The sequence below is a fragment of the Chenopodium quinoa genome, unplaced genomic scaffold, assembly GCF_001683475.1.
Source record: "Chenopodium quinoa cultivar QQ74 unplaced genomic scaffold, ASM168347v1, whole genome shotgun sequence".
Lineage (NCBI taxonomy): Eukaryota > Viridiplantae > Streptophyta > Magnoliopsida > Caryophyllales > Amaranthaceae > Chenopodium > Chenopodium quinoa.
The window spans coordinates 447,430-474,403 of record NW_018745461.1 but is presented as its reverse complement, the minus strand read 5'-3'; the positions used below and the strand labels follow the sequence as shown (position 1 = coordinate 474,403).

The 26,974-nt window shown below is 33.8% G+C and overlaps 3 protein-coding genes across 3 annotated transcripts; 1 reads left to right on the top strand and 2 right to left on the bottom strand.

Annotated features, from left to right (window-relative positions):
• Positions 1 to 923: 923 nt before the first annotated feature.
• On the top strand, positions 924 to 12,955 carry LOC110715014 (beta-galactosidase 9-like). Its single transcript, XM_021893587.1, has 20 exons — positions 924 to 1,146; positions 1,271 to 1,366; positions 1,465 to 1,577; positions 1,756 to 1,822; positions 1,947 to 2,039; positions 2,334 to 2,477; positions 2,706 to 2,794; positions 3,839 to 3,944; positions 4,747 to 4,834; positions 4,948 to 5,069; positions 6,124 to 6,324; positions 7,130 to 7,362; positions 7,772 to 7,887; positions 8,711 to 8,808; positions 9,228 to 9,338; positions 9,777 to 9,887; positions 10,178 to 10,386; positions 11,742 to 12,087; positions 12,453 to 12,595; positions 12,707 to 12,955. The coding sequence occupies exons 1-19, from the start codon at positions 958 to 960 to the stop codon at positions 12,585 to 12,587; spliced, it is 2,667 nt and encodes an 888-aa protein (XP_021749279.1). The 5' UTR covers positions 924 to 957; the 3' UTR covers positions 12,588 to 12,595; positions 12,707 to 12,955.
• Positions 12,956 to 13,693: 738 nt separating this feature from the next.
• Positions 13,694 to 15,376, bottom strand: LOC110714807 (NAC domain-containing protein 68-like). The gene is made up of 2 exons (XM_021893358.1): positions 14,873 to 15,376; positions 13,694 to 14,224 (listed from the first exon to the last, which is right to left on the bottom strand). Exons 1-2 carry the CDS (start codon positions 15,374 to 15,376, stop codon positions 13,694 to 13,696), a joined length of 1,035 nt encoding a protein of 344 aa, XP_021749050.1.
• Positions 15,377 to 16,587: 1,211 nt separating this feature from the next.
• LOC110715009 (methionine--tRNA ligase, cytoplasmic-like) lies at positions 16,588 to 24,807 on the bottom strand. Its single transcript, XM_021893581.1, has 17 exons — positions 24,418 to 24,807; positions 24,154 to 24,298; positions 23,776 to 23,929; positions 23,499 to 23,654; positions 23,081 to 23,311; positions 22,800 to 22,943; positions 22,449 to 22,539; positions 22,124 to 22,230; positions 21,920 to 22,034; positions 19,562 to 19,680; positions 19,382 to 19,447; positions 19,107 to 19,235; positions 18,873 to 19,013; positions 18,609 to 18,723; positions 17,431 to 17,663; positions 17,242 to 17,343; positions 16,588 to 17,133 (listed from the first exon to the last, which is right to left on the bottom strand). Exons 1-17 carry the CDS (start codon positions 24,554 to 24,556, stop codon positions 16,903 to 16,905), a joined length of 2,418 nt encoding a protein of 805 aa, XP_021749273.1. The 5' UTR covers positions 24,557 to 24,807; the 3' UTR covers positions 16,588 to 16,902.
• Positions 24,808 to 26,974: the final 2,167 nt, after the last annotated feature.

Sequence of the window (26,974 nt, the reverse complement as noted above, 5' to 3'; positions counted from 1 at the left end):
AATTTATTTCCAACCCCTTTTTCAAAAATATTTTATGAAAAAGGGCTAGGAAAATGAAGTGAAAATTCATACTTATAACCATTTTTTTCTTCAAATTGTAATTTCCTTAAATAAGGTTGTTAAATTTAGTTGGAAAATTATATTTGAAAACAAAAAACCATTGAAAATGAACTAAATTAAGCTTTCACGAGTAGGTTGACGGAAATTTATGTGTTTTTTTTTTTACCTAATTGTCGTTTGGGGTTAGTTTTTATAATAAAATTGCACTAGAGTAATTTTTTTCTTTAATCAAATTGTCATTAAGGGTCTTTTTTATTTACTAATCTTGTTAATTGGCCAAGAAAATCCAACCATTAACAAAATTTCTATAATTAAAGGGAGAATAATTTACTTAGTTTTTAATTGTGATGATTTATACAAGATTTATTAATATAATCATGATTAATTCCGACTCAATAAAGCAATCTTTAATTAAAAATATTACAGAGTAAATAAGTCTCTTACCAAATGAGCTAAAGACAGTAAACGACATTAACCACATACTCGTTTAAGGCCCTGTTCTCTTCAACTTAATTTTGCTGAACTGAGATTATTTATATAGAACTGAAATTATTTTTGCCGAACTTAAATTATTTTTACTGAACTTCAATTAATTTTACTGAACTGAAATTATTTTTACTGATTTTCTATTATAATTATTCTTTAAGAAAATGAATTTTACTGAACTGACCTTATTTTACTGAAGTGAAATTATTTTTACTGAATTGAAATTAATTTTATTGAACTGTGTAAGTCGTTTTAAAAAAAAATTGCGTAGTATGATTAATTTAAATTTTAATGTCCTAAGATTACGTGCCAAATCACTAGTTAAGCCGTCTTAATCCAAATTCATTTGATGCTATTAATACTGAGTACTTAATTTCTATCTCCTATCTTGAGCTGCAAGAAGAGGTTGAAATGAAGAAACCTCTAATTTCACAACAATGGCGTTTGCTCTTCCTGCTTCTATCAATGGCGGAATTCGGCGTCGGAAAGCTCTTCTTCGAGCCATTCAACGTCACTTATGATCACCGATCACTTATCATCGCCGGCCGCCGTCGCATGCTAATCTCCGCCGGCATTCACTACCCTCGCGCCACTCCTCAGGTCTCTTTTCTTCTTCTTCTACTATTAATCTTCCTAATTCTGAACTTTGATTACTGTAATCATCCAATTTTATTCAAAATTACTTTCAATTTTTGATTTGGTTTCATAATATTATGTTATATAGATGTGGCCTGATTTGATTGCAAAGGCAAAGGAAGGAGGTGCTGAAGTGATTGAAACATACACATTTTGGAATGGACATGAGCCTGTGAGAGGAGAGGTTAGGGGTGATTTTTTTCATGTTTGAGTTTTTGAAATTTTTTAGTATGATTTGGTTATGAATTCATGTTTAATTTTGTATGTTGATCGTAATTGTAGTATAATTTTGAAGGGAGATTTGACCTCGTCAAGTTTGCGAAGCTAGTCGGGTCGAATGGACTCTATTTCTTCCTTAGGATAGGACCTTATGTGTGTGCAGAGTGGAACTTTGGGTATACTCCTTTTCATTTCTTTTGTTATTTGATGCTTTCATGTAAATTTGTTCGCTGTTTTATGATTTTAGGCTATATGTTATTCTGTAATTTCTAGTGAGTGAATATATTATTGATGTTATTTGTCACTTCACTACTAATTATTTGCTTTCTGGCTAATTGGTTTGTTGTTTAACAGTGGCTTTCCTGTGTGGCTGCGAGATATTCCTGGTATTGAATTTCGAACAGATAATGCACCTTTTAAGGTAAGCGTTACTGTGTTATGTAGTCTCTCTCACCTCTCAAAGAAAAATGGGGTAAATATGCTCATTAATAGTCATCTGCTGCATATCAAATTTCCTGAATAATTTTGATTGCATGTTTCTTCAGGAGGAGATGCAACGGTTTGTTACAAAGATTGTAAACTTAATGCGGGAGGAGAGTCTGTTCTCTTGGCAAGGAGGGCCACTAATACTATTGCAGGTTGAGTGATTTTTCAGTTTCATGTTGAAGTAGTATACCAGTTTCCTTATCTATGTTTACATACTTCTGCACAAAGACCCCCCCACCCCAAACAGCAGCAACAATAATGCTTTAATCCCAAAATGATGGGGTCGGCTAACATGAGTAATAGACTTGGCTCCTGCTATATATGGTTGGGTGATAAAAATTGTGTATTTTATGTTGGAGTTTATTTTAAATTGATTGATCTCTCTCTCTCAACCCTTGCATTGCAGTGTCTTTTAAAAGATTATTTCTTGATTGTCTATCTATCAGATTGAGAATGAATATGGAGATGTTGAAAACTCATATGGTAAAAAAGGACGGGACTATATTAACTGGGCTGCTAACATGGCTGTTGGGCTTGGTGCTGGTGTCCCATGGGTAATGTGCAAACAAACTGATGCACCTGAATTCATTGTAAGTTCATTATCACCATTTAGTGCATGCATCCCCCCTTTTTATTTTTTTTTGAGATTTGTGTGTGTACATTACTGCTATTGTTTGTCTGAACTTTTAAGTTTAATCAAAGTTTTGCAAGCACTAAGTAAATTTATGATTCTGTTTGGTTATTTTACCTGTGAAATATGTGCTGTGCAATCCTGCTTCAACACTAATCATGAGATTTTATGTTCAACCAAAACCCAGATTGATACTTGCAATGGCTACTATTGTGATGGCTTTAAGCCAAATTCCAACAAGAAGCCTGTTTTTTGGACTGAGGACTGGGATGGATGGTATGTCTCTGGCTGTATGACTTTTAGTTCATTCTTCAATAACAAGTATAGCAACTGTGTGAATTTAGTATATTATTTATTAGTGACTGAATATTGACTGATGGGAAAGATTTTATGCACTGACATCATGAGTTATGATTTACAAGGAAGCTAAGTAAGTTAAACAAGCTGAGCTTGTTTTAGATAAAAGTTGGCGTATGTAATGTTGAGTTTTGTTGATAAGTGGAATATAAAACCAAGTCACAGATTTGTTCACAATGATTGCCTCTTTGTTCCTATTTGTTTTTCCTCCTTTCCAATTTTCTGACCATAAGCGCTAGTTTTGAGACATACCGGGTAAGAATCCCGAGCAAAACCATCTTGTCCCAACCCCCATTTGAAAATGGGTCAAAACTAGAGGTACCCATCCTTCACGCCCCCCTTCCCACAATCTCTTTCCTCTTACTGTGGCCCACTGCCATTGACCCCTTCCCTCCCTATCTCTCCCTTCCACCTTGCATTATTTATGGGGGTGATGACCAATGATAACCAACCAAACTTTCACCGGATAATCAATAGTTGTAGGGGAGATAAGTTATGTGAGAAATAGCCTTATTTTTAGAGGCGCTGCTGTTTCCTGCGATTTACCATCGGATAAAGTCACTTTCCTGGTGTCTTTATTAGCTGAAGCGCCTAGGACTTTCAAAATTGTTCAATAGAGACGGGATACAATCATAGGAACTGAGCAAACATGTGTTTGTTCTTTTTTTTGGGAGAATCCTTGTGAGGACAACTTGTCCTCCAGCTGTATTGATCTATTTTCTATACTTCTATTTTGATAAAATATTTTGTCGTCAAATAAAGAAAGTAAAGAAAATAGGTTCTGTGCCTTCAACTTGCCATCTGGTCAGCTAATGATCCTTATTCCTCCTGGTTTGTCAGTATGTTGCTATATAAAATTTGTTGAGACCTTGAAGGGAAAATGAAGTGGGATTAAGTTTTTTACTGCTATATCTAATGATTTCCTATGTGCTTGTATTATATCCTCATTTAAATTGTTTGTAGGTACACTAAGTGGGGTGGAAGTGTACCTCATAGGCCTGTTCAAGACCTGGCATTTGCAGTTGCTCGCTTTTTTCAACGAGGTGGTAGCTTACAAAATTATTACATGGTAATATAACTAAGTTGGGTTGCTTATGCAATAGTGTAATTGTGGGTAGACTTCTAAGCTCAGCTTTCCACCAATTTTAAACGAGTACACTTTACACACGAATGACATTGTCAATTAAATTTCTGGTTTTGTATTGTGAGAAATCAATTTTTGAGGACAGGCTTTCAAAATGATGTTGGCAAAATCTCATTTTTTGGTCCAAACTCTCTGAAACTGACAGAGGCCATGCCATGCAAGCTGTAATTCTGTATTTCTGTATAGAGTTCTGGGATATCTTTTAGTTTTTGAAAAGGATTTTTTCCAACTAATAGATTTTCTTAATAGTCCCTTGTTGTAGAAGGCATCCGGGGTCTGTGTAATGTTCTATTCTTGACCATAACGACACCTTAAGTCAACTGTTTATTTTTATTTTTTAATGCTGTGCTACAGTGGAGGTCGGTGACCGCCAATGAATAATTATTAGGCCTTGTTCTTTTCACCTTTGATTTAAAAAGAGTTTCTGGAAGAATAAAGGTCTATGAAGTTGTGATAAGAAAAATTCAGTTCAAATTAGTTGACATAAGGGCTAATAAGTTCAAATAAAAGCTATTCAAGTGAAAAGAATAAAGCCTTATATTCTTATTATAAAATGGAAGTCTATAGATAATTTAGAACCCTTGGGTAATGTTCATTCCTTATCGTATGAGCTCATCAATATCAGGGTTATGTATCAAAAAAAAAAATTCTTGAAAATAACCATATTCTGCAGAATGAGCTTGAAATCAGGTATTTAAGTCCTGTATATTATGCTTTCTGTTTTCAGTATTTTGGCGGAACAAATTTTGGGAGGTCAGCTGGAGGTCCATTTTATATCACAAGTTATGATTATGATGCTCCCATAGATGAATATGGCAAGTAAAAACTGTGTCTTTTGTCTTGGATGTGTTTTATATGGATATGCATATCAGATTATCTTCACAGGTCTATTTCAGGCCATTTGAAAATGTCAAGCTTGTGCGTATAGGTCTTTTAAGCCAGCCAAAGTGGGGTCATCTGAAGGATTTGCATGCTGCAATCAAGCTTTGCGAACCTGCTCTAGTTGCAGTTGATTCTCCTCACTATGTCAAGCTGGGGCATATGCAGGAGGTACATTCTGGAGTTTGTCTATTTCATTTTTTCTGAATTATTGTAGTTCTGCAATTTGTGCATGATGGAGATTTGTGCATCAAGGGTCAATTTCTAACAGTTTCTCCTTATTTCTGGGGTAAAGTCAAGGCTGCATATTTACCATTCTCATTACCCAGCCATGGGAAAGAGCCTCTTTAAATGCATTTTGATGAAGAGAATTTATACTGCCTCCGTTTCATATTATTTGCAACAAATGAGTTTGCACGGACTCTGAGGTAAAATTTGTTTGTGAGTGTTATATGGAGAGAGAAAGATAGAGATGCATGGGATGGGGAGAGAGATAAAAGAAAAATGATAACTTAAAAAGAAAGAATACATTTGTTGCAAATAACATGAAACATCCATGTTTGGTAAATGTTGCTAATAATATAATGGAGGTAGTCTAAGAAAATTGGCAACAATTACAATATAATAGTGGACAAGTTGTCCTCGGAGCAACAGGACAACACTTTGATGTTGTATGCATCAAAGATGTATGGCAAACTTTACAAACCATTCTGTGTACTATAAGCCCTGTTCTGCATATGTCTCAATCAAACCTCAAAATTTATGTTCTGTCCTGGAATCTAGTAGGTTTTAAGTTCACATTTTCTGGCATTGGCTATGGGTTAAAAGATTCCTAAAATCCACATAAACGGAATTTGGATTTTGGAGGGCCAACTTCCAAACTTTTGAGGTAGGGGGTTTCCATATCCAAGGGTAGGCCTGGGGGCTTGGTAGCTGGGTTGCTAAATTTAGTTTCCATCTATTCGATTTGAAAGTTTGGAGAAGCTGCAAGAATGAGCCCTGTTAATTGCATGTGCGAGGCTTTTAAAAGGTTCCTCCTTTCAAGAGAATCCTCATTGAGGCACTCTGTTTATTTTCTTATTAATAAATGGAAGGATTGTGAACAACTGTTGTTATTGCCTCGGTCTAACAAATAGAAACAATGTGGATCTTATATTTGCGACATTTATAATGCTTGCAACTTATTATTTAACTTAGAGTGCATTTCTAAATTTTCACTGGCCAGGCTCATGTTTATCACAAAAGAGGTAATAGAAGAAGGGCAGTAAGTGAGTCTGGAGATGAAGATAGGTGCTCAGCATTTTTGGCTAATATTAATCAACATAATGTGGCTTCGGTGCATTTCCAGGGTCGAGTGTACACTCTACCTCCTTGGTCTGTCAGTATATTACCAGACTGTCGTAATGTGGCTTACAACACTGCCAAGGTTATGGCTCTCTATCTTTTCTTAGGCAATTATCTTATCTTGTAATTGATCTGGCTGCCTGCAATTATCAATTCTACTGCCTTCACAGTTGTTACATATGTTACCATTTGCCGATTAGTGCTATGTAGGCTTTTCGACTGCCACATTTTTTTTTATTTATTATTTTTATTTATTTTTTATATATGTATTTATTTTTATTTTGGAGGGTATTCGACTTCCACTTAGTATTTGATCGTTATTTTACATCGCGTTCATAATTCTCTTTTTTTCCGTTTGTTACAAGGTTTTAGGTGCTTCTTTCCATTGCAACTTGGACACTTTCTGTATGGACCCGCCAAGGCCTCCATTTTTCAGTTAGGTCCAAGTCATGTAAAATGGAAAAAAAGGGTCTAAAAGAAGGGAGGATAGATGCATAGACAAGAGTTAAGACAATTGAACCTATAGAACCCCAGCATATTATGTTTGTTGCAATAATCAATTTGTCAATCATTATTCACAAACCAGAGGTCATCAACTGTCGCTGATGCTGATAATCATTGATCTATGAGCATGAGCTTCTATTTTCCTTCCAAAGCTACCCAATTTTGGAATGATTTGGCTCATTCAAGAGAGAAGGAACATAGATACTCTTCTATTACCTTTTCTCCTTTTCACCAATCCAACCTAATTATTATCCAAATAATGGAAAAATGATTTTTTTTCACTCTCGAACTTATCCTTCACTCCAAATACCCTTAGCAAACAAACTGTGATGTGGCAATATAGGGCATTCCTAGCATGTTTAATTAGTTTTCTTCTTTTTCAGATTGGGGCTCAGACATCAGTTAAAGAGCTAGAGCCTAATGCACTTCCATTTTCAAATACACAAGTTGTACAAAATTTACTGTATCAGGATGGGGCATCCTATATTTCAGAGAACTGGGTGACAGTAAACGAGCCTGTTGGAGTATGGAGTGACAACAATTTCACTGTAAAAGGCATCTTGGATCACTTAAATGTTACCAAGGACTCCTCTGATTATCTTTGGTACTTTACCAGGTGCAGCTTCATGATCTCTCTGCTGGCTTGAGTATTGTAGTATCTAAGCAATTGAAGTGAACTTCTAGAAACCACAATAAGTATCCTTGATTGCTAGTTCACAAACTTCATGCGCTAGCAATGTTTACGCATTGCTTCATTTAAACGTTTCATCATATTGATTTTTTACTTTCTTCAAATTTTAGACTTCATTTTCATATTCAGGTGACATCTCTATTAAGACTAGTTTATTTTAGTTTGATGTTCTGTTGTGTTGCCTTACCATATCTCTTGTTTTTAACGTGTAATTTAATTTTACACAAGCATGAACATTGCTTTAGAATACGTTTCATTATAAGATTGTATGTTTTGGTGAAAGTGGTTATTTGAACACTCTTCTGATACCTATCTCTGAGTAACTGCATTACAGAATATATTTTTCGGGAGAAGATGTATTATTTTGGAAGAAAAATGGAGTCCATCCAGCTCTTACAATTGATAGCATGCGTGATGTAGTGCACATATATATAAATGGCCGACTAGCTGGTATTCTCTCTTTATCCTTATCTTTAACCTTATCGTATTTCTGCATGAGCATCATTTTCAGACAAAAAGAAAATGTACATTATTGAAGCAAGAGTTATTTAAGATAGGCCTCCCAAAAATCTTTGCTTGATGCGAACAAAGTGAGGCCTGGAAAACAACTCAATTTCTCGTAGCCAACGTGAATAAACATTAATATGATATTCAAAGTAACAATCGACGGGTCCATGTGTCCTTGGTTCTATAAGGTTAGACCATTAGAATCTTGTAGAAATTTGTCGCTTTTCTTAGATAACTAATCTTACTCTCTGATTTCATTTCTTACTAAATTTATGAATGGTTTGCCTCTTCTCGACTGAGATAGCCCCAAGTTTCTTTCGCATTCTTGACATTCTATTGCAGCATAAGAAACATGGAAGTGATGGAACTGTTTGCTTTGCTGCTATTCCAAGAGTATCCAAAACCTTTCAAATATAAAACAGTTTGAAAATCAATTAATATGTGTGTAATGATGTGACCCCAAGTCATTTTCCATGTGAAGGGTGATGTGTGGCAAAGTCTGTTATGGACACTGCCTTTTAATATAATAGAGTGATAGTATAGATATAGATATCAAGTTAATTAGGATGAGATTTACTGCAAGCTTCCTGCTTTGTACATCACTTTTATTTGTTGAATCTTAACTTGAATTTCTCTAGTCCATGAAATTGTGAAGGCTCTACTGTAATATAATAGGACATGTTTAATTTTCTTGTGAGAGCTCCTTTCTTGATAGTCCGTGTATATTACATTACCTTGGCACATTCTTAAATATCTGGAATTGTAGGTAGTGGAGTTGGACATTGGGTACAAGTTGTACAGCCTGTCGAATTACTGGAAGGATATAATGATGTGGCACTGCTGTCTCTGACAGTGGGGATGCAGGTATGCTCTGTGTGTGCGTGTGTTTGCTTTAATTTATTTTTCCTCTTAAATTATATTATATGGATGCATTTTCATCTTAAATTAAAAGGCGTGTGCTCTTTTAAATAAAATTCCCCCCTTGAGTTATATGGATTTACTGTTGTCTTCTAAATGAAGGGTATTACATCATCAATCAGAGAGAATGTTTCTAAACTTTCTATTCTGTTTTTCGTCAAATTGCCATTACTGGTCAATGGTCATAGAGCTTCACACTCACCAAAACAATTTCTTATTAATTTTTCAATTATCTTAGGCAGCTTCTTATTATAGCTTTTAGTTCTTTTCTTTCCACATTATATATGTTCTTTAAATTTTCACCTAATGTAGTAAATTGTCAGATGCCAGTTGCTAACCTGTTTCATGTTGCTTTCTTGTTGCAGAATTATGGTGCTTTCTTGGAGAAAGATGGAGGTGGTTTCAGAGGTCAGATCAAGCTTACGGGACTGAAAGAGGGGGACATAGATCTATCAAACTTGTCCTGGACCTACCAGGCATATTCTCCATCTTTCTATTTGATATGTATTTTGGTTGTCTGTGTTTATTGGCTTTTTTTTTTATGTGGTGAGATCCAGTTATAACTGCACGATGCAGTTGACATGGCTAAATGCATGCCAAATTTGATCTCCTGCTATGTTTATGGTCAACAAACTAGAATAATTTCTTGGTGAAATCTGTCTGGAAGTTTAGCTGTTCCCGAAACACGGTCATGATATAATGTCTCTTGTTTACTTGTTATGATTTTTCAGCAATTAGCATGAGATCAAAAGCAGGAGAGTTAGGAAAAAAAAAAAAGAAGAGAACTTTTCTTAGTTGTACCATCAATTATTATCTTCTGGATTTCATTATACTGGCATTGCAGGACAATCTCTTTTTTGTAATGCTTTCTTGTCACTACAACAATTTTAAAATCTCGTCTTCTCTCTTTCCAGGTTGGTCTAAAAGGTGAAATGCAGAAAATATACGCATTAGATGGACATGAGAAGGCAGCTTGGGCTGATTTGACAACTGATGGAATCAAAGACCCCTTAAGATGGTACAAGGTACTCACATGTAATTACATAAAAAACCTTAGAGAGTTTAATTATGAATTTTTGATTATCAAATTGAATTGGAACTCTAGTGGATCTTAGGTATTTTATCATGCACAACAGCGCAATGCACTAAATTTTTTAATGTCTTAAATAGAATTTTGGGCCAAGTGTCAACTCTGTCAAGGCTCAATTTTGATTCATGTGGATCCTAATTTCATTTATGTTAGAAGATAATTTCCGTCGATGCTTTATACAGTATATATTATTAATGCTAAATCATTATATTTAATCTGTGGCAGACTTATTTTGACGCATCATATGGGCTGGATCCAGTTGCACTTGATTTCAGAAGTATGGGTAAAGGCCAGGCTTGGGTTAATGGACATCATATAGGAAGATTTTGGACTTTGCCTTCTTCACAAGATGGATGTCAAAGTTATTGTGATTATCGTGGAAATTATGATTCAAGCAAGTGTGCGACAAACTGTGGGAATCCTACTCAAGTGAGGTATGCATCATGTACTTTGATACGTGGAACTCAATGGGGAGATTCCTATATAATTCTTACAGATTCCACGGTTGGTGCTAATGCATTTCCTGTTGAGGTGCAAATTTATTTTGGGGCAGGCATACTTGCTTTCACATTAATGTACTCTGGCATTTGGCTCTTATTGCAATATACTTTATATACTTGCTCATTTATGCTCCTGAAAATTTTATTCTTCTAGGTTGGGAACTTTATTCCAATTTTTTTCAAGATTTTAGGTTTGGAGGGAAAAGGTTCTGACCTACTGTAATTTGATATTGCAAAAGGAGCTCAAGAAAGATTGGCTGACTTAGTTGAAGCTCTAGGCAAAAAAGAAAAAAATAAAAAAAAAAGTTGCTTTTATTAGCTAGGCATTTTACCTTGCTTACTCATTGACACCCTAATATCATCACTACTTGCAATGCCATTTGCCATCTTGTTTAGTAGTTTGCACATAGTATCTAAGAATAAGTAATCAATGACATTGTTTGGGATGCTCACTAGGTTTATCTAGCTTATTAATCAAGTAGCCTCAATGTCTTAAGTTGAATATGGGCTCACTGATCCTCGACTTTACAAGGCAAAGTTTGAGCCTCATGAAAAAAAAAAAAAAAAAACCCTACTTTGGTTTACAAGTTTATTCATCAGGTTAAGATCTCTATAAAGAAAACCACATTTCATTTCAATGTCTTTCCATTGTTTCCACTTTTGACTAGCAGATTCTCCACCCACAGTCCCCCACCCTTCTGGGAGAAGTTACATCTTTACCTGTGTAAGGAGATTGAATCAATAGGTTTGATTGAATTTTCTGTGAAGGCTCACGGCACTAACAATCACGTAAAATAACTCTTGAGTTATTTTGCCAACTTTAGTGGACAGAAGGTGTGGCTTTGTAAACTTTTCGCAAATTATATGGACTGTAGTGGAAACTATATATAAATATGTGGTAGGATACTTCTCAATACTTGAGGTTACAGCTTTCCCTTCCTATTGTCCCCTTGGTAAGAATGACTAATCCCTCTTATGTGGTTTATCTTCCAAAGGACCTATGAAATTAGTCACCTTCTGTTCTAAAGTGTAATTTAAGGGTGTAAATTGGAGAGCTTGAAGCTTAAATGGATTTAGTATGCTCATCTGAAATAGTCTATCCCCATATATGGGATTAAGGCTGTGATTGTTGTTGCTATTGTATCTAAAATTGCCTATGCAAAGTTTGTGTTAATGCTTGCATACTAAGTTATACGAATTCTTCACTTGAATGACTTTTTACATATCTATATTCTTTTTTGAAGTGCTGAAGAATTTGAAGGACCTAATCTTGTGTGTAATCATTTCAGATACCATGTACCGCGTTCATGGCTGCAGGAATCTAATAATTTACTAGTTGTGTTTGAAGAGACTGGAGGAAACCCATTCGAGATCTCATTAACTTCACATTTTACACAAATCATTTGTGCTAGTATATCAGAATCCCACTATCCGCCACTTTCGAGATGGTTGACTCGTGGTTCTGTAGGCGGACAGATCTTGATCAATGACACAACACCTGAAATGCATCTACATTGTGAAGGAGAACATGTAATCTCTATAGTGTTTGCCAGCTATGGGACTCCAAAAGGTAGCTGTCAAAAATTTTCAAGAGGTAGTTGCCATGCACCAAGGTCTTCTGATGTGGTTTCTGGGGTAAGTGGACAAAACCATACACATAGCTCTGTAAATTTGAACTTAAAAATATCTTTTTAATTGGATCCATGTATCGAGTCTAAAGTTTCAGGAACTAGCATGAGTAGCATTCAGTCAATTAATTGATATAATCTAGAGTTCTAGACCAAATTAAGCTTGATATACACCCCAAAGTGCCCCTCCCACCTGATTGTCACTTATTTCCAATGCAGATTATATAATAGTCTGCCTTAGTGTTGTGATTACATCTTAGAAATTAAACCCTGCAAAAAGTTTCAAAATTTTAGATTCATCTTGGTTTTGCAGACTAATTCATACTAAGGCTAGTGCTAATGGTTTTATTGCCCATATCATTTTGTCAACAGCTTTGCCAAGGAAGACAGAGTTGCTCCATAAGAGTTACAAATTCTGAATTTGGTGATCCATGCAGAGGGGTTGCTAAAACCCTTGCCGTTGAGGCGAAATGCATACCACAGGATACAGGGTCCTCATCCATCTAGCCATATAGGTATTGTACTGCTTTTTTTTTCTTTTTTTTTAAAAAAAAAAATTATTTTGCCAGACGAACGTGCTACTGTTAAATTAATGACGAGAATGCTCTATTTAAATGTCTTTCCAGGTGCGATTCAATTCTATGGTCTAGATTTTGCTCCATATGTGCTCACTCAGCTCCAATTGGTTTACGTAAATTAGTTGTTTTATCTCGAGAATAATTGTTGTTGCATATGGGTCCTGTAAATGAAAAGGTTGTTAATCTGCAATTGCGTGGGACTTCATGTACATTTTTTACATCATGTACATAGTGTACAAGTATATGTATATTTCATATAAAGTAATACTTCTATTATCAAATTGTCATTACGATTTTTTTTACTGGTCAATTGGCTCTTCTTTTCATTACAAACCCTAATTTGAACATAAGAAAACTATTCCGTATGTCTTATTCATTAATTATTACTCTGTATTATATAATTTTTTTTAGGTGTTCATGGATCTTAACAAAAATAATTGCTAATTAATATGAATATTGGATATGATGAGTGATACATTTTTCAGACTAGGCATGGCATAGGAATTGGCTGAATTTAACAGAATTTTAAACAATGTATTATGTATAGTATCATTCACATCAGTATATGGTGGCCAAGGTTTTATCAGAACATAGCACCATTACTAATGAGAACATTCGGACTGTCGGAGAACTATAATTCTTGTAGAAACATGTTCTATTATTTTATTTCTTTTATTTTGTTGTTTGTTGCAATTGGTCACTTACTATCCGTCTTAGAAAAATAGACATGCTGAACTTTTTTTCATTATTTATATTTTCACTTTGACTATAGTTTTTTGCAAACAAAATAATACATAATTACTTGCTCCATATAAGTAATTTAGACGTAAATTAAATAATAACATAATTACTTGCAAACAAAATAATAACACAAATTAAATATCAACTAATTTAGACGTAGTATACCATCCTTAATTATTTGCTCCATATAAGTAAAATCATTCAATTCATACAAGATATACAATTCAAATAATGTACTCATAATACTTCTAGCAGGAACAGTACAATAACAACAATGTTGCTAATTTAATTCACCTAAACATTATTATTTTGTAAAAAAATACTCCACCAATAATCAAGTAACGGATCAGAAACGTTGGTTGTTGTTGAATTAGGAAACAGTTGAGTATCATCTTGACTCTTCGTTAATTCCTCTAATGAAACTCCATCTCGATCTTCATTAGTAGTTTGATGATCATCCAGTGACACTTGAAGGTAAGAGTCCCAATCAAAATTTAGATCATCTTCATACTTGATGTTCATTAATACATTTTGTATATCTCCATCATCGCCGCCTTTGTTGTCATATCCATTGTTAAGAGATGCGTTATTATTGATTATTATTGACGACTCCACACTTGTACTTTCATTGATATTGTTGTTGTCCATTTTTTGTGTAGGAGGGTTATTGTCCAATATTTTTCCACTTTCAAGATTTTTATTTTCATTGCAAATTCTCTTCCTTTGCTCTTCGCAATTGAAGCTTTCTTTCCTTTTCTTGTCCATCTCAATGAAGTTTTTCTCCACTTTCTTGTGAACATGGCAAAATACAATATTATCAACAACCTATCATTAAAAAAAAAAGTCAGTATTTGTAAATCAATATTATTATTAAGAGTTAGAAATAAATCAAATAATAATCACATAAAATCATTAAGAATTAATGCTTTAATTAAGATCTTTAATTTTCGAAGAAAAAAAAACTAGGGCTTGTTTTATTTATTTATTTATTAATTGAATGAAAAACTATTCATATTTCTCCTACAACTAATATTTTAGTTTTTTTAGTAAAATAACAAGAACACATTATTAATAACGTAAAATTAAAATAAAAAGTAAAATCACAAGATCACATCATTAATAACGTAACAATGTCAGGATCTAGGTTAGTTAACAAAAAAACCAATTCAGTTAACAAGGTGATAGATAATAGGTTAATATTATCTTGTTAATATTCTGTAAAGATATATCTTGTGTAATTAGGTTTCTCATATTAGGATTGTACATACTATATATATTTGATTAATGAGAATACTCTAACTAAGGAGAATTACACTATTCTATATCTTTCTTCTCTTTTCTCCAAAACCCTATTCATGTTTATGCATGGTTATACTACGATTATATATATATGCAACATCAAATATAACTATTTGGGTTTGTAAAAGATAGATAACAAAAATAAAATCAGTAAGCTAAGGTATAAAAACTTACATTAGGGTTGATATTATTGCCGTTGTTGTATGTGTTAACGTAGTAATCTTTATCCATCTTGTACTCATGCAAGATCCAAGAAACATTATTATCACATTCATCTTTTTTGGACTTCTTGAACTTAAATGACTTCTTCACACCAACTTTCACCATATTTCCTTGAACAACCATTTTACATTCTTCGTATCTATCTCCGTCCCAAGTCCCTCCACCGGCCACACGTTTAACTCTTTTGTTCGACTCACTTTGCTTTTTTAAAGTCGTAAAGAAGTAGAATTCGGTTTCATCACTAGTAGATTGATGATCAAATAGTTGTTGCGGTGACATCTCACCGTAAAGATCAATGTCTTTGACGTTAGTGTCATATGGAGAAGGCAAAACCGGTTGCCCTACGAGGAGTCTTTGAGGAAGAAAGTACGAGAATATTTCGGTAATGGAAGGTTGAAAGATGAAACCTACCATTAAACGATTTGAGAAAACACTATTTGGGTTTCTAAGAGCCATATGTAATATGATATTGAAGGAGCTAATAGGGTTTTTTTTTTCTTTTTAGACGAAGCTAATCAATACTTAGTAGCTAAATGTAGGTGACTAATTAATGATGAATTGAGATGTAAGAAATTTTTTCAATGTAATGACAAAGTATAAATAGACCAAAGGGGTTAATGACGGTGCAGTGTAATATCTCAAAATTTATCTTTTCATCCCTTTTAACTTTATCTTTTCAACAATTTTAATATAAATAGATAAGATAAATAATTGATCCTAATACATATATATTTACTACAAAGTTTACAAAAATAAATAGAAAAAAATCATTGTGAAAAATACATAGATTAACACCTATCTTAATATGGTAAGGTTTGTTAAATTGTTAGTACACAAGCTTTACAAAAAATCGGGTGTATATATCCATTGTAAAGTACCCTTCAATGACCATCCTTTCAAAAAAAAAGTACCCTTCAATGACCATAAGTTACTATAATAAATTACAGTGATGATTCCATAATAATGAAAGTTATCCTAATATAAAAGTTATTTAAGATTTATTGATAAAATTACTCTCTTTATATGAGTAAAATAATTTTAGGGTTACTTTAATTTAGATGACTTAATATGATTTTAATGAATATATTATATATACAATGTGATGATAAGTTTTATAATTAAAGACAAAAAAGTGTAGGATGTTATTCTGAGAACGCAAGTCTAGTTTGGCCTTCTATTACAGTTGGTATGCCAAAGAGTGAAAGAGAAAGACCAAGTTTGAACTTATTTGACAAAGAGAACTATATAAATAAAAGCAAATTACAACCTTAAAAAAAGGTTTGAACTTATTTGCTACTTTATGTATGCTGAATTTGGCTATCAATTATGAATCTGACATATATATTGTACAATAAACATATAAATCATATATTAGGTTGTTTCTAATCTAGTATGAAGTAGTAAAAGTTCTAACACAAATCTTTGCAAGAAAAATCGTCTCATGTTTCTCAGACACGAGCATGTTACTGCTCTCTGTATACACTGCTATACTATACATTTGAATGAAATCTACTACGTATATGAACTCAAAAGTTACAAGGTCGATCATCAAACAAATTTATTCTGCTTCTGTCATACTGCCATTTATTTTTGCTTGGTAATAATAAAGCGTTATAATTTGCTTTCTTTATAAAAATAATCAAGAGTAATAATCAATAATTCGGGGATTTGTTGGGGACTGATCTTGATGTTAGATTATAAATTATAACTGCAAAATCAGTAAAATCATCCATATATTTCCACAAACTCCCTGCACGACCATGTAACAAAACTAGCCTGTCAATACTTGCCCTTTCAAATTGACAATACATTTGGAGCTTGAATGCTAAGGCAAATACATAACATCAAGAACAAAACTTTTCAGCTCCCATCAAAGGAGCAAATCAATAAGATAGTAAAGGGATGGAAACTCCCTTATGGGGAATTTTTGTTAAAAAAAATGGGAAAAATTTTCTATCAATAGCCCATAATATTGAGCGTTTCTACTTTATGGTTCCATTCGAAATTGATGAAACCTTGCAGATACCAGCAGATGTAGTGAATGGCAAATCTTTGAACCGGGCCACCAAATTAGAGTCTGTGTTTAGGTCTACTTGCAGTGTCTCCCACACTTTCTTCTTTGGGTTCAAAACTTCATCTGGCTCACCATCAAAACCTGAAAACTTGACTCTCTCTCCAACAGATGCTTCTTTAGGTGGCTCAACTAATTCAACCTGAATTTAAAGGTGGACATATAGTTACATTACTATTAACAAAGAAAATAATGTTACTTGACACAAACTCAAGTTCATGGGTAAAATTTCAATATTTTGGCAACTGACCTTGGTGTGCTCGCTGTTGGAAGCCGCAAGGACCATAGCGTGAGACTTTATCCCCCTCATGGAAGCTGGCTTCAAGTTGCAAAGAACACAGACCTTCCGGTTCTGCCAACAAAGCGGACATCAGCAAGATCTCTAGTGTTTATGCAAAACATTAGAAAATCCAAACATGGCAAATGAAATATTGCAAACCTGCATTTCCTCAATAGGTATATACTTGACAAGACCACTGACAACAGTTCTTGGTGTTGCTTCACCAACATCAATCTCTTCCACGTAAAGAGAATCCGCATCAGGATGCTTCTGAACTTTTGTTATAAGGCCAACACGAATATCAAGTCTAGAGATCGTAATTTCTGCTTCAGGTGAAGACTTAGTTTTGGATCCAGCAGCAGGCTTTGCTGCCTTTTTCTTCTCACTTTTATCTGCACACAAGAATTCATATCTTCATATACAATAACAAAGCCACAAAGCAAAGTAAAGCGGTAAGACTCTCTGAATAAAACAGTAATATTCACGGAGCAGCTGCATCCATATTACGCTATGATCAGCACTGGACTCATCTACATAATAACAACCCTGGGATGAATGACCTACCAAATGTTGTAACATATAGCATATACTTTAATGAACCACCAACAAACAAAAACATATTTTCCACCAAGCCTTGATGTGCCTTAGGTCGGTGTCGGTTAAAGGAAGATAATAAACACATGTGTCAGTGCTATTACTAGCAAATATTTCAGGGACTCACAAAAGCCATTTCCTTGACACTCATGATTCCAAAGCAAAAACAATTTGATCTCTCTCAGGCTCTCAGCACCATATATAAAAACATAAATTAAAAAAGTAGCACACAGCCGCTTCACCCACACAACAATGATAGCCTTCATGCAAGCCCTCAATTATGAGAAATTCTTCAAGCCAGGTAACTAGAAAAGTAACATGCCCTTATAGTCTAAAGTTGTATAAATATAGCATCACAAAGCCAAGAGTAGCTCCATTGCTAGTAGAGGCTCCAAAGGTTGTTTCCTTGACACTCATGACCCCAAAGCAAAAAGAAGTTGATCTATTCCAGCATAGAAAACAAAACACAAGCACAGTAAATTCACCACACAAGAATGATGAAATATACAAGTTATAAAGCAAACTCAAGGTCCTAGCTCTCATACTTTTAACCCATCCCTTTCTCGATCTCAAAAGCAGATTCCCAATTCAAGTATTCTTTTTTAGTCTTATAGTAATGAAAACCAATTTTCGAAAAGCAACATCATGGAAGTTTATTATCACAATAAACGGACAAATCCAATGTTTAGGTACTACATTAATAACAGCATTGGATAAAAAAATATAAAAAAAAAAACAAAAACCTGATATTTTTGTTTTTTTCAACTGCTCAGCAGTCTTTTCTGCAGCAGCTTTCAGAGCCCTGTCTGCTTGACTTCCAGCAAACTTATCGCGATAAAATTCCACTTCCTCATCTTTCTGCAAAGTACCCAAACTTTTAATAAAAGACAATAAAAATAAGTATGTTCTGCCGTATAAAAGAAAAATGTTCAGCAAAGTCTTTATTTAATCAAATCCTCAGAAGGTAATATAAATTAGCAATTACTCCGTATAAGCCAAAAGCATACCAGTTCCTTGAACAATGGTTCTGGTTTCCCTATACAGTGACCATCAGGTAGAATATCCCAGAGTTTCCTGATTTTCTCAAGATCCCCATTTTCATCTGAAAGAGTTACTTGAAGTTGGGGCATATTAAGCTGCTTCAGTACCTATAGAGCCATTCAAAATTATGAGAAAGATCAACACATTGGCCCATGTGCGACTAATAATGTATACTTTTAATTGCAATCTAGTTCAATCACCTCGACAGAGAAAGATGGCATAAAAGGCTCTAACAAACAGGCCAAGAGATACACCAGTCCTGCTGCAGTTCTCATGACCACGGCACATGCAGGCTGATCTTCTTTATAAAGCTTCCAAAATTGACTTTCCTGCACAGCAGAGGATGCTGTAATTGCTACCCAACTTGTCAAAAGATTACATATAGAGGTTTCCCAAGATGACATATAATCGATAATAAGGTAATGAGGATTTGTTTATCTGAATCTTAAAGAGTCAAATAAATTTGTAAGCTAACCTGTAAATATGCATTTCCTTCACTTGAAACAGCCATTGCAGTTTTAAGTCCCTGCTTTAGCTTAACCTGAGTCAACAAAAAAAGCTAGCTAAATTTACCAACACTACAGAAGAACTTTTACAATATGATTAACCTTTTTATCGGAAACCATAAACTCAATTGCTGCAACCAAAAAATAACCTTCTCCATGGCTTCTACATACTGCTCCACATGCTTTCCTACTTTTTCTGCTAACGCCATAGTTAAAGAATGAGCTTCTGCCTGTGGAGCATCAGGAATGACAGAACCATATCCCTGACCTGTAAACCCAAAAAAATGATAATAAAATAAAAGCTAGGCCTAAAATACAGTTTAAAAAATCTCCAATATGTATGAGCTAAATTTCAAAAGATCTTAATAAAACTAACCAAAATTTATAACTCCGTACCAAGCTAGCCATAAATGGCAAAAGAATAACTAATGACTTCAATTTACCAATCCAGACAAAGATTTAAGAAATGTCACTAAATATGATTCATGATAACACAATTCAAATTGAAGCACAACTATCATCAATTTAGAAACTATCATTATGGCACCCATCATTGCTAGATTTGCCACAACCATGGCACCACCTGTTGCATGCTTCACGCCACCCCCTCATCCACCAATTTCACATAGCAATCCTCCCCAACACCAATAAGTCCACTGCCAAACGGCCCAAACCATAGTTGCCAACAGCCACATTGAAAACATTGATTTAGGAACAAATGAAAACGATAGAGAATAGCTAGAATGAAAAGAGTGAAAGAAGAGAAATGTGGGGTGATGGTCACGAGGCAATAGCAGTGGACTAGCAGGGGAAATTTTGGTCATTGTTACTAATATGTTTACAAAAACATTTATTAGTAGTGTAACAATAATTTGACAAGGTAGAGCTACTTCAAAATTCAACAAGGTACTTGGTTCCGAAACTGACTTTTTTCTCATATGTCACGATATTGTACATGTAGGCAGCTGCATCATACATATCCTCTCTTCATTACTTAATCAATGTAGTGACACATTAAGAAATCCAATCATAAACCATTACTATTTTAGGAAAGGTGACAACTTTCCCATGACATCCTAAAATAGTATGTGTGACTATTAATTTCCGCCGAAAAGGAATTATAAACTATTGTGCAAAATTCTATTAAAAAAAAAAAACAATTGTGCAAAAGTGTATAGGGGTAAAATTGAGATGTGTTCAATATATTCTTCCCAAAATCTTTAACACCTACCATCAAAAAATCTTTGATAGCCAATAATTGGGCAAAAAAAAATGACAGATGTTTGATATAAAAATTACTACCCCATCAATATATTAATTCCATGTTTAGCAATGATAATTTACAAAAAATGTTATCACAATATAGAACATCCCATAAAAATTTAATTAAACCTCTTTATAAGAGGAAAGCATTAAATTACCCTCTATAAATTTAGGATAATATTAAAACTGATAAATCTCAGTTTTGAATATTTTTAATATATTGTGATATAATTTTGTGAAGTATAACAGCTGTTTATGGAAATATTATATTAAGATGGGATAGTAGTTTTTTTTACAATATATAATTGTTTGGCAGTGACTATAACAATCTATATTAGTCCATCTCCAGGATTCTCCAATCTAGTTAGTTTAATCCAGTAAAACTATCACTAAGTGGTTATAGACTACTGTAGAGTGATAGTACATGCTGTTTGATTGTAGGTATAAAAAATTGACAAGATAATAACTCGTATGTCATAATTCCATATACTCCCTATAACTATGCTATAGTACATTTCTTTTTTCTTCCACTTGCAATATACACATTTGCGGTGATTACACTAAAGAGTACCAAAAAGCCCTCATTTAGGGTTGTTACACTAACGAGAACAAACCCATTGTCATTTTTTTAGCCTTAACCACGTGGGGTTTGTGCCACACCGCCTCTATTTAATTCCTATCCTTAATTTCTAACAACTACTTTTATGCTGAAAGCCGAATTGATCATATACACAATTGCTTAAAATTTCTTTGCCGGGAATTAATAGTCACATATACTATTTTAAAACTTTAAGAAAAGTTGTCACATTTCCTAAAACAGTAATGATTTACGATTGGATTTCCTAAAATTCCATTACTTGTAAGTAATGTGTAGATGATACATATAATAATGACACAGCTACTACTGCTATCTTCAGTAAACTAATGTCATATACAAGTATGTAAAAGCAACACTTTTGAACAAATTATTGTTTACACCGCCATATATTAGGTTTTATAACATTCTAATTAAATGACCAAATATTCTAACACTCCTTTACTTCCATTTTCACCTTCAACAGCAAAACCCCTAAAATTTACACACATTACTTGGACTTTATAATTACACCATAGACAACAAAATTAGCTAAAAATCTACCAACAAGTTTGAAGTTTCACATGCATACAAGAGGTCTGACATTACAATGCCTCATATAAATTAAATTACGATTATGAAACAAGGTACTTTTAATAATCCATTGTACCTGACGGCTTAGCAATAAAGCTCAAGACCCGATTAACAAAATTCCCCAGATTGCTCAGCAGCTCACTGTTTAATTTTGCTTGTAGATCTGCCCAAGTAAACAGCGTGTCGGATACCTAATAATTGCAAAGTTTCCAAGATTAGTGACTTCAGTTCAAACCATAAATTTTAAACTCAAGTAACAAGCTCTTATCAGATTGACTACCTCAGGTCGGTTAGTAAGCAAATAGTATCTCCAGACTTCAACAGGAATACTTGTGTCCTTCGCATCATTTCCGAATACTCCAATGCCTTTGCTTTTGGAGAATTTTCCTACATAATATAAATAGAAAATGAACCACCTTGAGCATTTTAGCATAACTTTTATAATTATGTGATGCAGAGAAATGCTCTCCAACATAGGCTTTATAATGATATTGTAGAATCATGAAGAAATAGATCAATAGAGGTCAAGGACTCCAGCATAAAAGCAATATGCACTAAAAGACTATTGCTTATGAACATGGCAAAATGATCTTTTACAGTTTTACCTGCTTCATAGTTCAGATACTCAGTGACACTAATACTCTTCATCAAAGTCCAGTTTTCACCGGTGCCAAGAAGTGTAGATGGAAACATCACCTATAAAGCACTCACACTCTTAATCAATCATCAAAACCAAACCATAAAAATCGAAACAACTTCAAAAAGAGAGGACTAACTAGAGCATTTTTTACGTTGAGCAAGAAACTAGCAAAACAAGTAAAAAAAATTCCCCTCTTGGTTACCTCTTAGCTGTTCTCTTTCTTTAATTCTATTTATTTGTAGTTGCCTTGTTTATTTTTCTTTTTCCTTCAAGGCCAATGTTTCCCCTTACAGTAGTAAATTTAACAATAACTTACAGTGTGGAATGGCACATTATCCTTGCCCATAAACTGATATAGCTCAACATCTTCGGGGTTTTTCCACCACTTCTCCCACTCTGGCGTGTAGCATGCTGTGATTGATATATACCCTATAGGTGCATCGTACCAAACATAGAATACCTACAAGTGATAAACAAACAGAGTCAATTCCAAACAACAAAAAATTAATTCTACTCCACATTGGAATATATTATATCAATTGGCAAAATAAAGTGATAATGAAGAATAGGAAACTACTACCATAAGGATACTCTGACCTTGTCTTTAAATTTCTCATGTGGGACAGGGACACCCCATTTCAAATCTCTAGTAATACATCGCGACCTGAGTCCTTCTTTCAACCATCCATTTGTTACTTGAATAGCATTCTGGCTCCAAGATCCAGCTTCTGACATTTTATTTATGTACTCTTCCAGCTTGTCTTGAAGCAGTGGAAGTTCAAGAAACAAGTGATTAGTGTCACGGATGCGAGGAGTAGATTGGCATGTCTGTTCAGATAGGATTTTGTGGAACACAATCAGTCGTAAGAGATCAAAAATGATGCATGCATGATCAGTATTATGATGCTCTGTAAGTGAAGGTTCATGCAAAAAGTGTGGAGCCATTCATGATAGTATTACCAAGATTAATCCAAAAAAAATTATGTAAGCAAGTAAACTGAGGAAAGATGCATACTTTGCATTTAGGATCTTTCAATTCTGTAGGATTCAAAAGATTTCCACATTTTTCACATTGATCCCCTCTAGCAGAATCATAATTGCAATTAGGCTTTGGGCAAGTTCCCTCGACAAGTCGATCAGCTAAGAACTTTTCGCATGTATCACAATAGGGCTGCAAGTTCAATCACCGAATCAAAAACAAATTAAGTAGACACCTTAATCAATGAGCTAAAAAAAACGACAGGTGGAACTTGGAATAACTCCATTAAAATTCACTTAAAGAAAGCACAAACCTGCTGCATTGTATTCTCAGTGAGCCAATTGTTGTCCATCAGCTTCTTAAAAATAGCTTGGCAAGCTTCAGTCTGTTCGGGACTTGATGTGCGTCCAAATTTATCAAAACTTATGTTGAACCATTCATACACTTCCTTATGAATTGCATGGTATCTATACAAAAAAGACAGGTAATCAACAACAATCGAAACCTTAAAAAGGTACTCATTTTGATCACTTCCAAAACATTATTCTCAAAATTTTCATTCAAATGAGACAAACTACACAAAACCCTTTAATTGTTTAACAATTAAACTCTGAATTTCTCATCAACAAATGATACCAATTAAATTAATAAAAATTGAAATTGAAGCTAATTAGAAAAGAAGGAAAATTACTTGTCACAAATTTCTTTAGGAGTGCATTTCTCCTCCATAGCTTTAGTCTCAGTAGCAGTACCATACTCATCAGTTCCACAAATGTAAATGGTGTTGTAACCTCGAAGCCGGCAATACCTAGCGAAAACATCCGCACTCAAAACACCTACAATTACAATGCAATTCTCATTCATTTCAACATCATCATCATCAATCAATCAAACAAAAACCAAACAAGTTGAGCGATAATTAGAAGAAGAACAAGAACAAGTGAAAGAAATTTACATCCGATGATATTGCCAAGGTGAGGAACGTTGTTAACGTAAGGTAAAGCACTGGTAATCAAGACGTTGCGCTTTCCCGGAATCGGAAGAATATGGCGGTTCTCGGTGACGGCGCCGCCATTTTTGTGGAGATCCGCCATGTTTTCGCCGGAAAAATGGGAGGAGAGAGAAAATTAGGGTTTATCAGAAGAATTTGTTGATGATAACCAGAAATATTGAAGAATTAAGAGGAGAGAGAAAATGGAAGAGTAGGGGAATCTTTACTGTACTTGTTTAGGGTTACCGGAGTGGAAGGTGAGTAGATTATCGAATAAAATTTTTAAAGTGAAAAAATTAGATCTCTTGCTTACGTTTTTATTCTATGCAATTACCTTATTTTATTTTATTTTTTTGAACAAATGTAATTACCTTAATTAATCACATGTTAAGTTGACAATTTTCCATTGTACAAAATAAAAAGAGTTGGACTTTAAAAAAATGTACTGGTAACATAATGTCCCAATTCATTGTAATATAATACTGGTAACATTTAAATATTACAATTGAGATAAGAAAGTATATTGTGATATGATATTATGATACGGAGTAATAACCATTGATGACTGTTTTTCCAAAAATATAAATCACAAAATGTTATACGAAGTAGAACTAGAATATGGGAATTGTGTACAACTTTGGTAATCATTTTGATGTATTGAAAAAAAAAAAATAGATAATAAAGTGGATTTTGGCCTCTTAATTTTTCAATGGTTATTGTAAATGAGAAGGGTTGGTGTTCGAACTAAAGAACATCCAAGGAGTTTGTAACTGTTGTTGAATTGGATAGAATTGCCTTGGTAATGTTGGTTGGTCATGCGCCTATGCTACTGAAGTACAAGTACTTTCGTAGATTGCGGTTGCTTCATCAAAAGATCTATTATTGTGTGACGTTGTTATATTATTATCCGATAAAAACCTTACATAGCTAAATTGATTACTCCGTTCAATTTATCCTTCCGTGGTAGGATTCTTGTGCTCAATATGAAGACTGACCTTGTGTTCCTAGACAAGAATAGCGAGCATTGTAGAAGAGTTGGAGCATTCGTTGATGATAAAATTCATAAGGAGAAAGAATAGCGTTGTAGATATGACACACACACACATAGTTATCGAGCTAGATTGGTTGTAGAAGTCCTAGGAGTGAGCACTGCTTGTCTTGCAGTTGCAGAGTTGCAGTGATGAAGACATCAGTTGGCCAAATATGATCCCTTTCATCTTTAATGGCGAAGCTAGAGCAAAAGAAACTCTTGGGGTGTTCAAGGTATTCAGAAGGCTTGCACTTTGCAACCGGTGTAAGTGCTAAGGATTTCACCAAAATTATGAATGAAACGTCATACACCAGCAAGTCACTAATGAACAATGTAACAAGCCATCCGTTCAAAATACACGAAGCCAGTCTTCCACAACAGTATAACAAGTCACCCTGAGGCAAGACAGATCCATATTTATGTAGGAGTTTTGCAGAAGTTTGCCATCAAGGTATCAACCACTTTTAATCAGATATAAATGGTTAGTGATGATTTTAGCTGATGAATGTTGGGGAAAAAGATGAATATGAAGACTTATTTATCATTTTTAAAGTTTTAGGTCAGGGCGAGGTAGCATCACCCACTTTATAATCCCCTGTATTTTTAAATATGTTATAAATGAAATTTAATTTTATTCATAATATTGTTTTGTATTTTTCCGTAATTTAATTTCAAAATATTCAAATTATTAATTAGGGTCAAAATTTATTTTGGTATAAATCATTTTATAAACCTTCATTCTATAATTTATTTCAATACAACTAAAGCTTAGTCCATTTCAATCATTTGACCCATTAATTTTATGAGGCCCAATCTTTCTATTAACCCTACAACATTCGCCCCTATAAATACCCCATTAATCTCCAAAATTTTCCCACACAAAAAGGTTAGTCTTATTTTCTCCTTTGTTTTATTAATTTGTAGAATTATAATTATTGATTTATGGGTTTTGATTTTATTGTTTGAAATTAATTTAATTAGTATCAAACTGTATTTTGATGATTAAACATTATAATTTCAGATTTTATAAATGTCATAATTTTCAGATTTTGTAAATTTTATAACCTAGGGTTTTTAATTATTGAAAATCATGATTTTAGGGTTTTAATGAACAATTGATTTAGGGCTTTTATAGTAATGATGTTTTGAAATTTTGGTGATTAGAACTAATGATTAGTTTAACTTAATTCCAGATTATTTTGAACACTTAAATTCGTGTTTTAATTTTTAGATTTCCGTTCGTTAATATTAATCTCGTTTTAATCCCGATCAGGTTCTGAACTCATCCGATTTTGATGAAAAAATAGTGTTTTTCATGTGAAAACAACGTTTTAAGAAAGAATCACTATCTTTTGTAGTGAGCACCACCCTCTCGTGGCCAAATTCAGTCTCTAAATATGATTTTCGGGCAGTTTTTGATTTTAACGAAGTTTTTTTTATACATAAAATATTATCCTTGAGTTTGATTAATAAAATTAATTATGTTTAAAG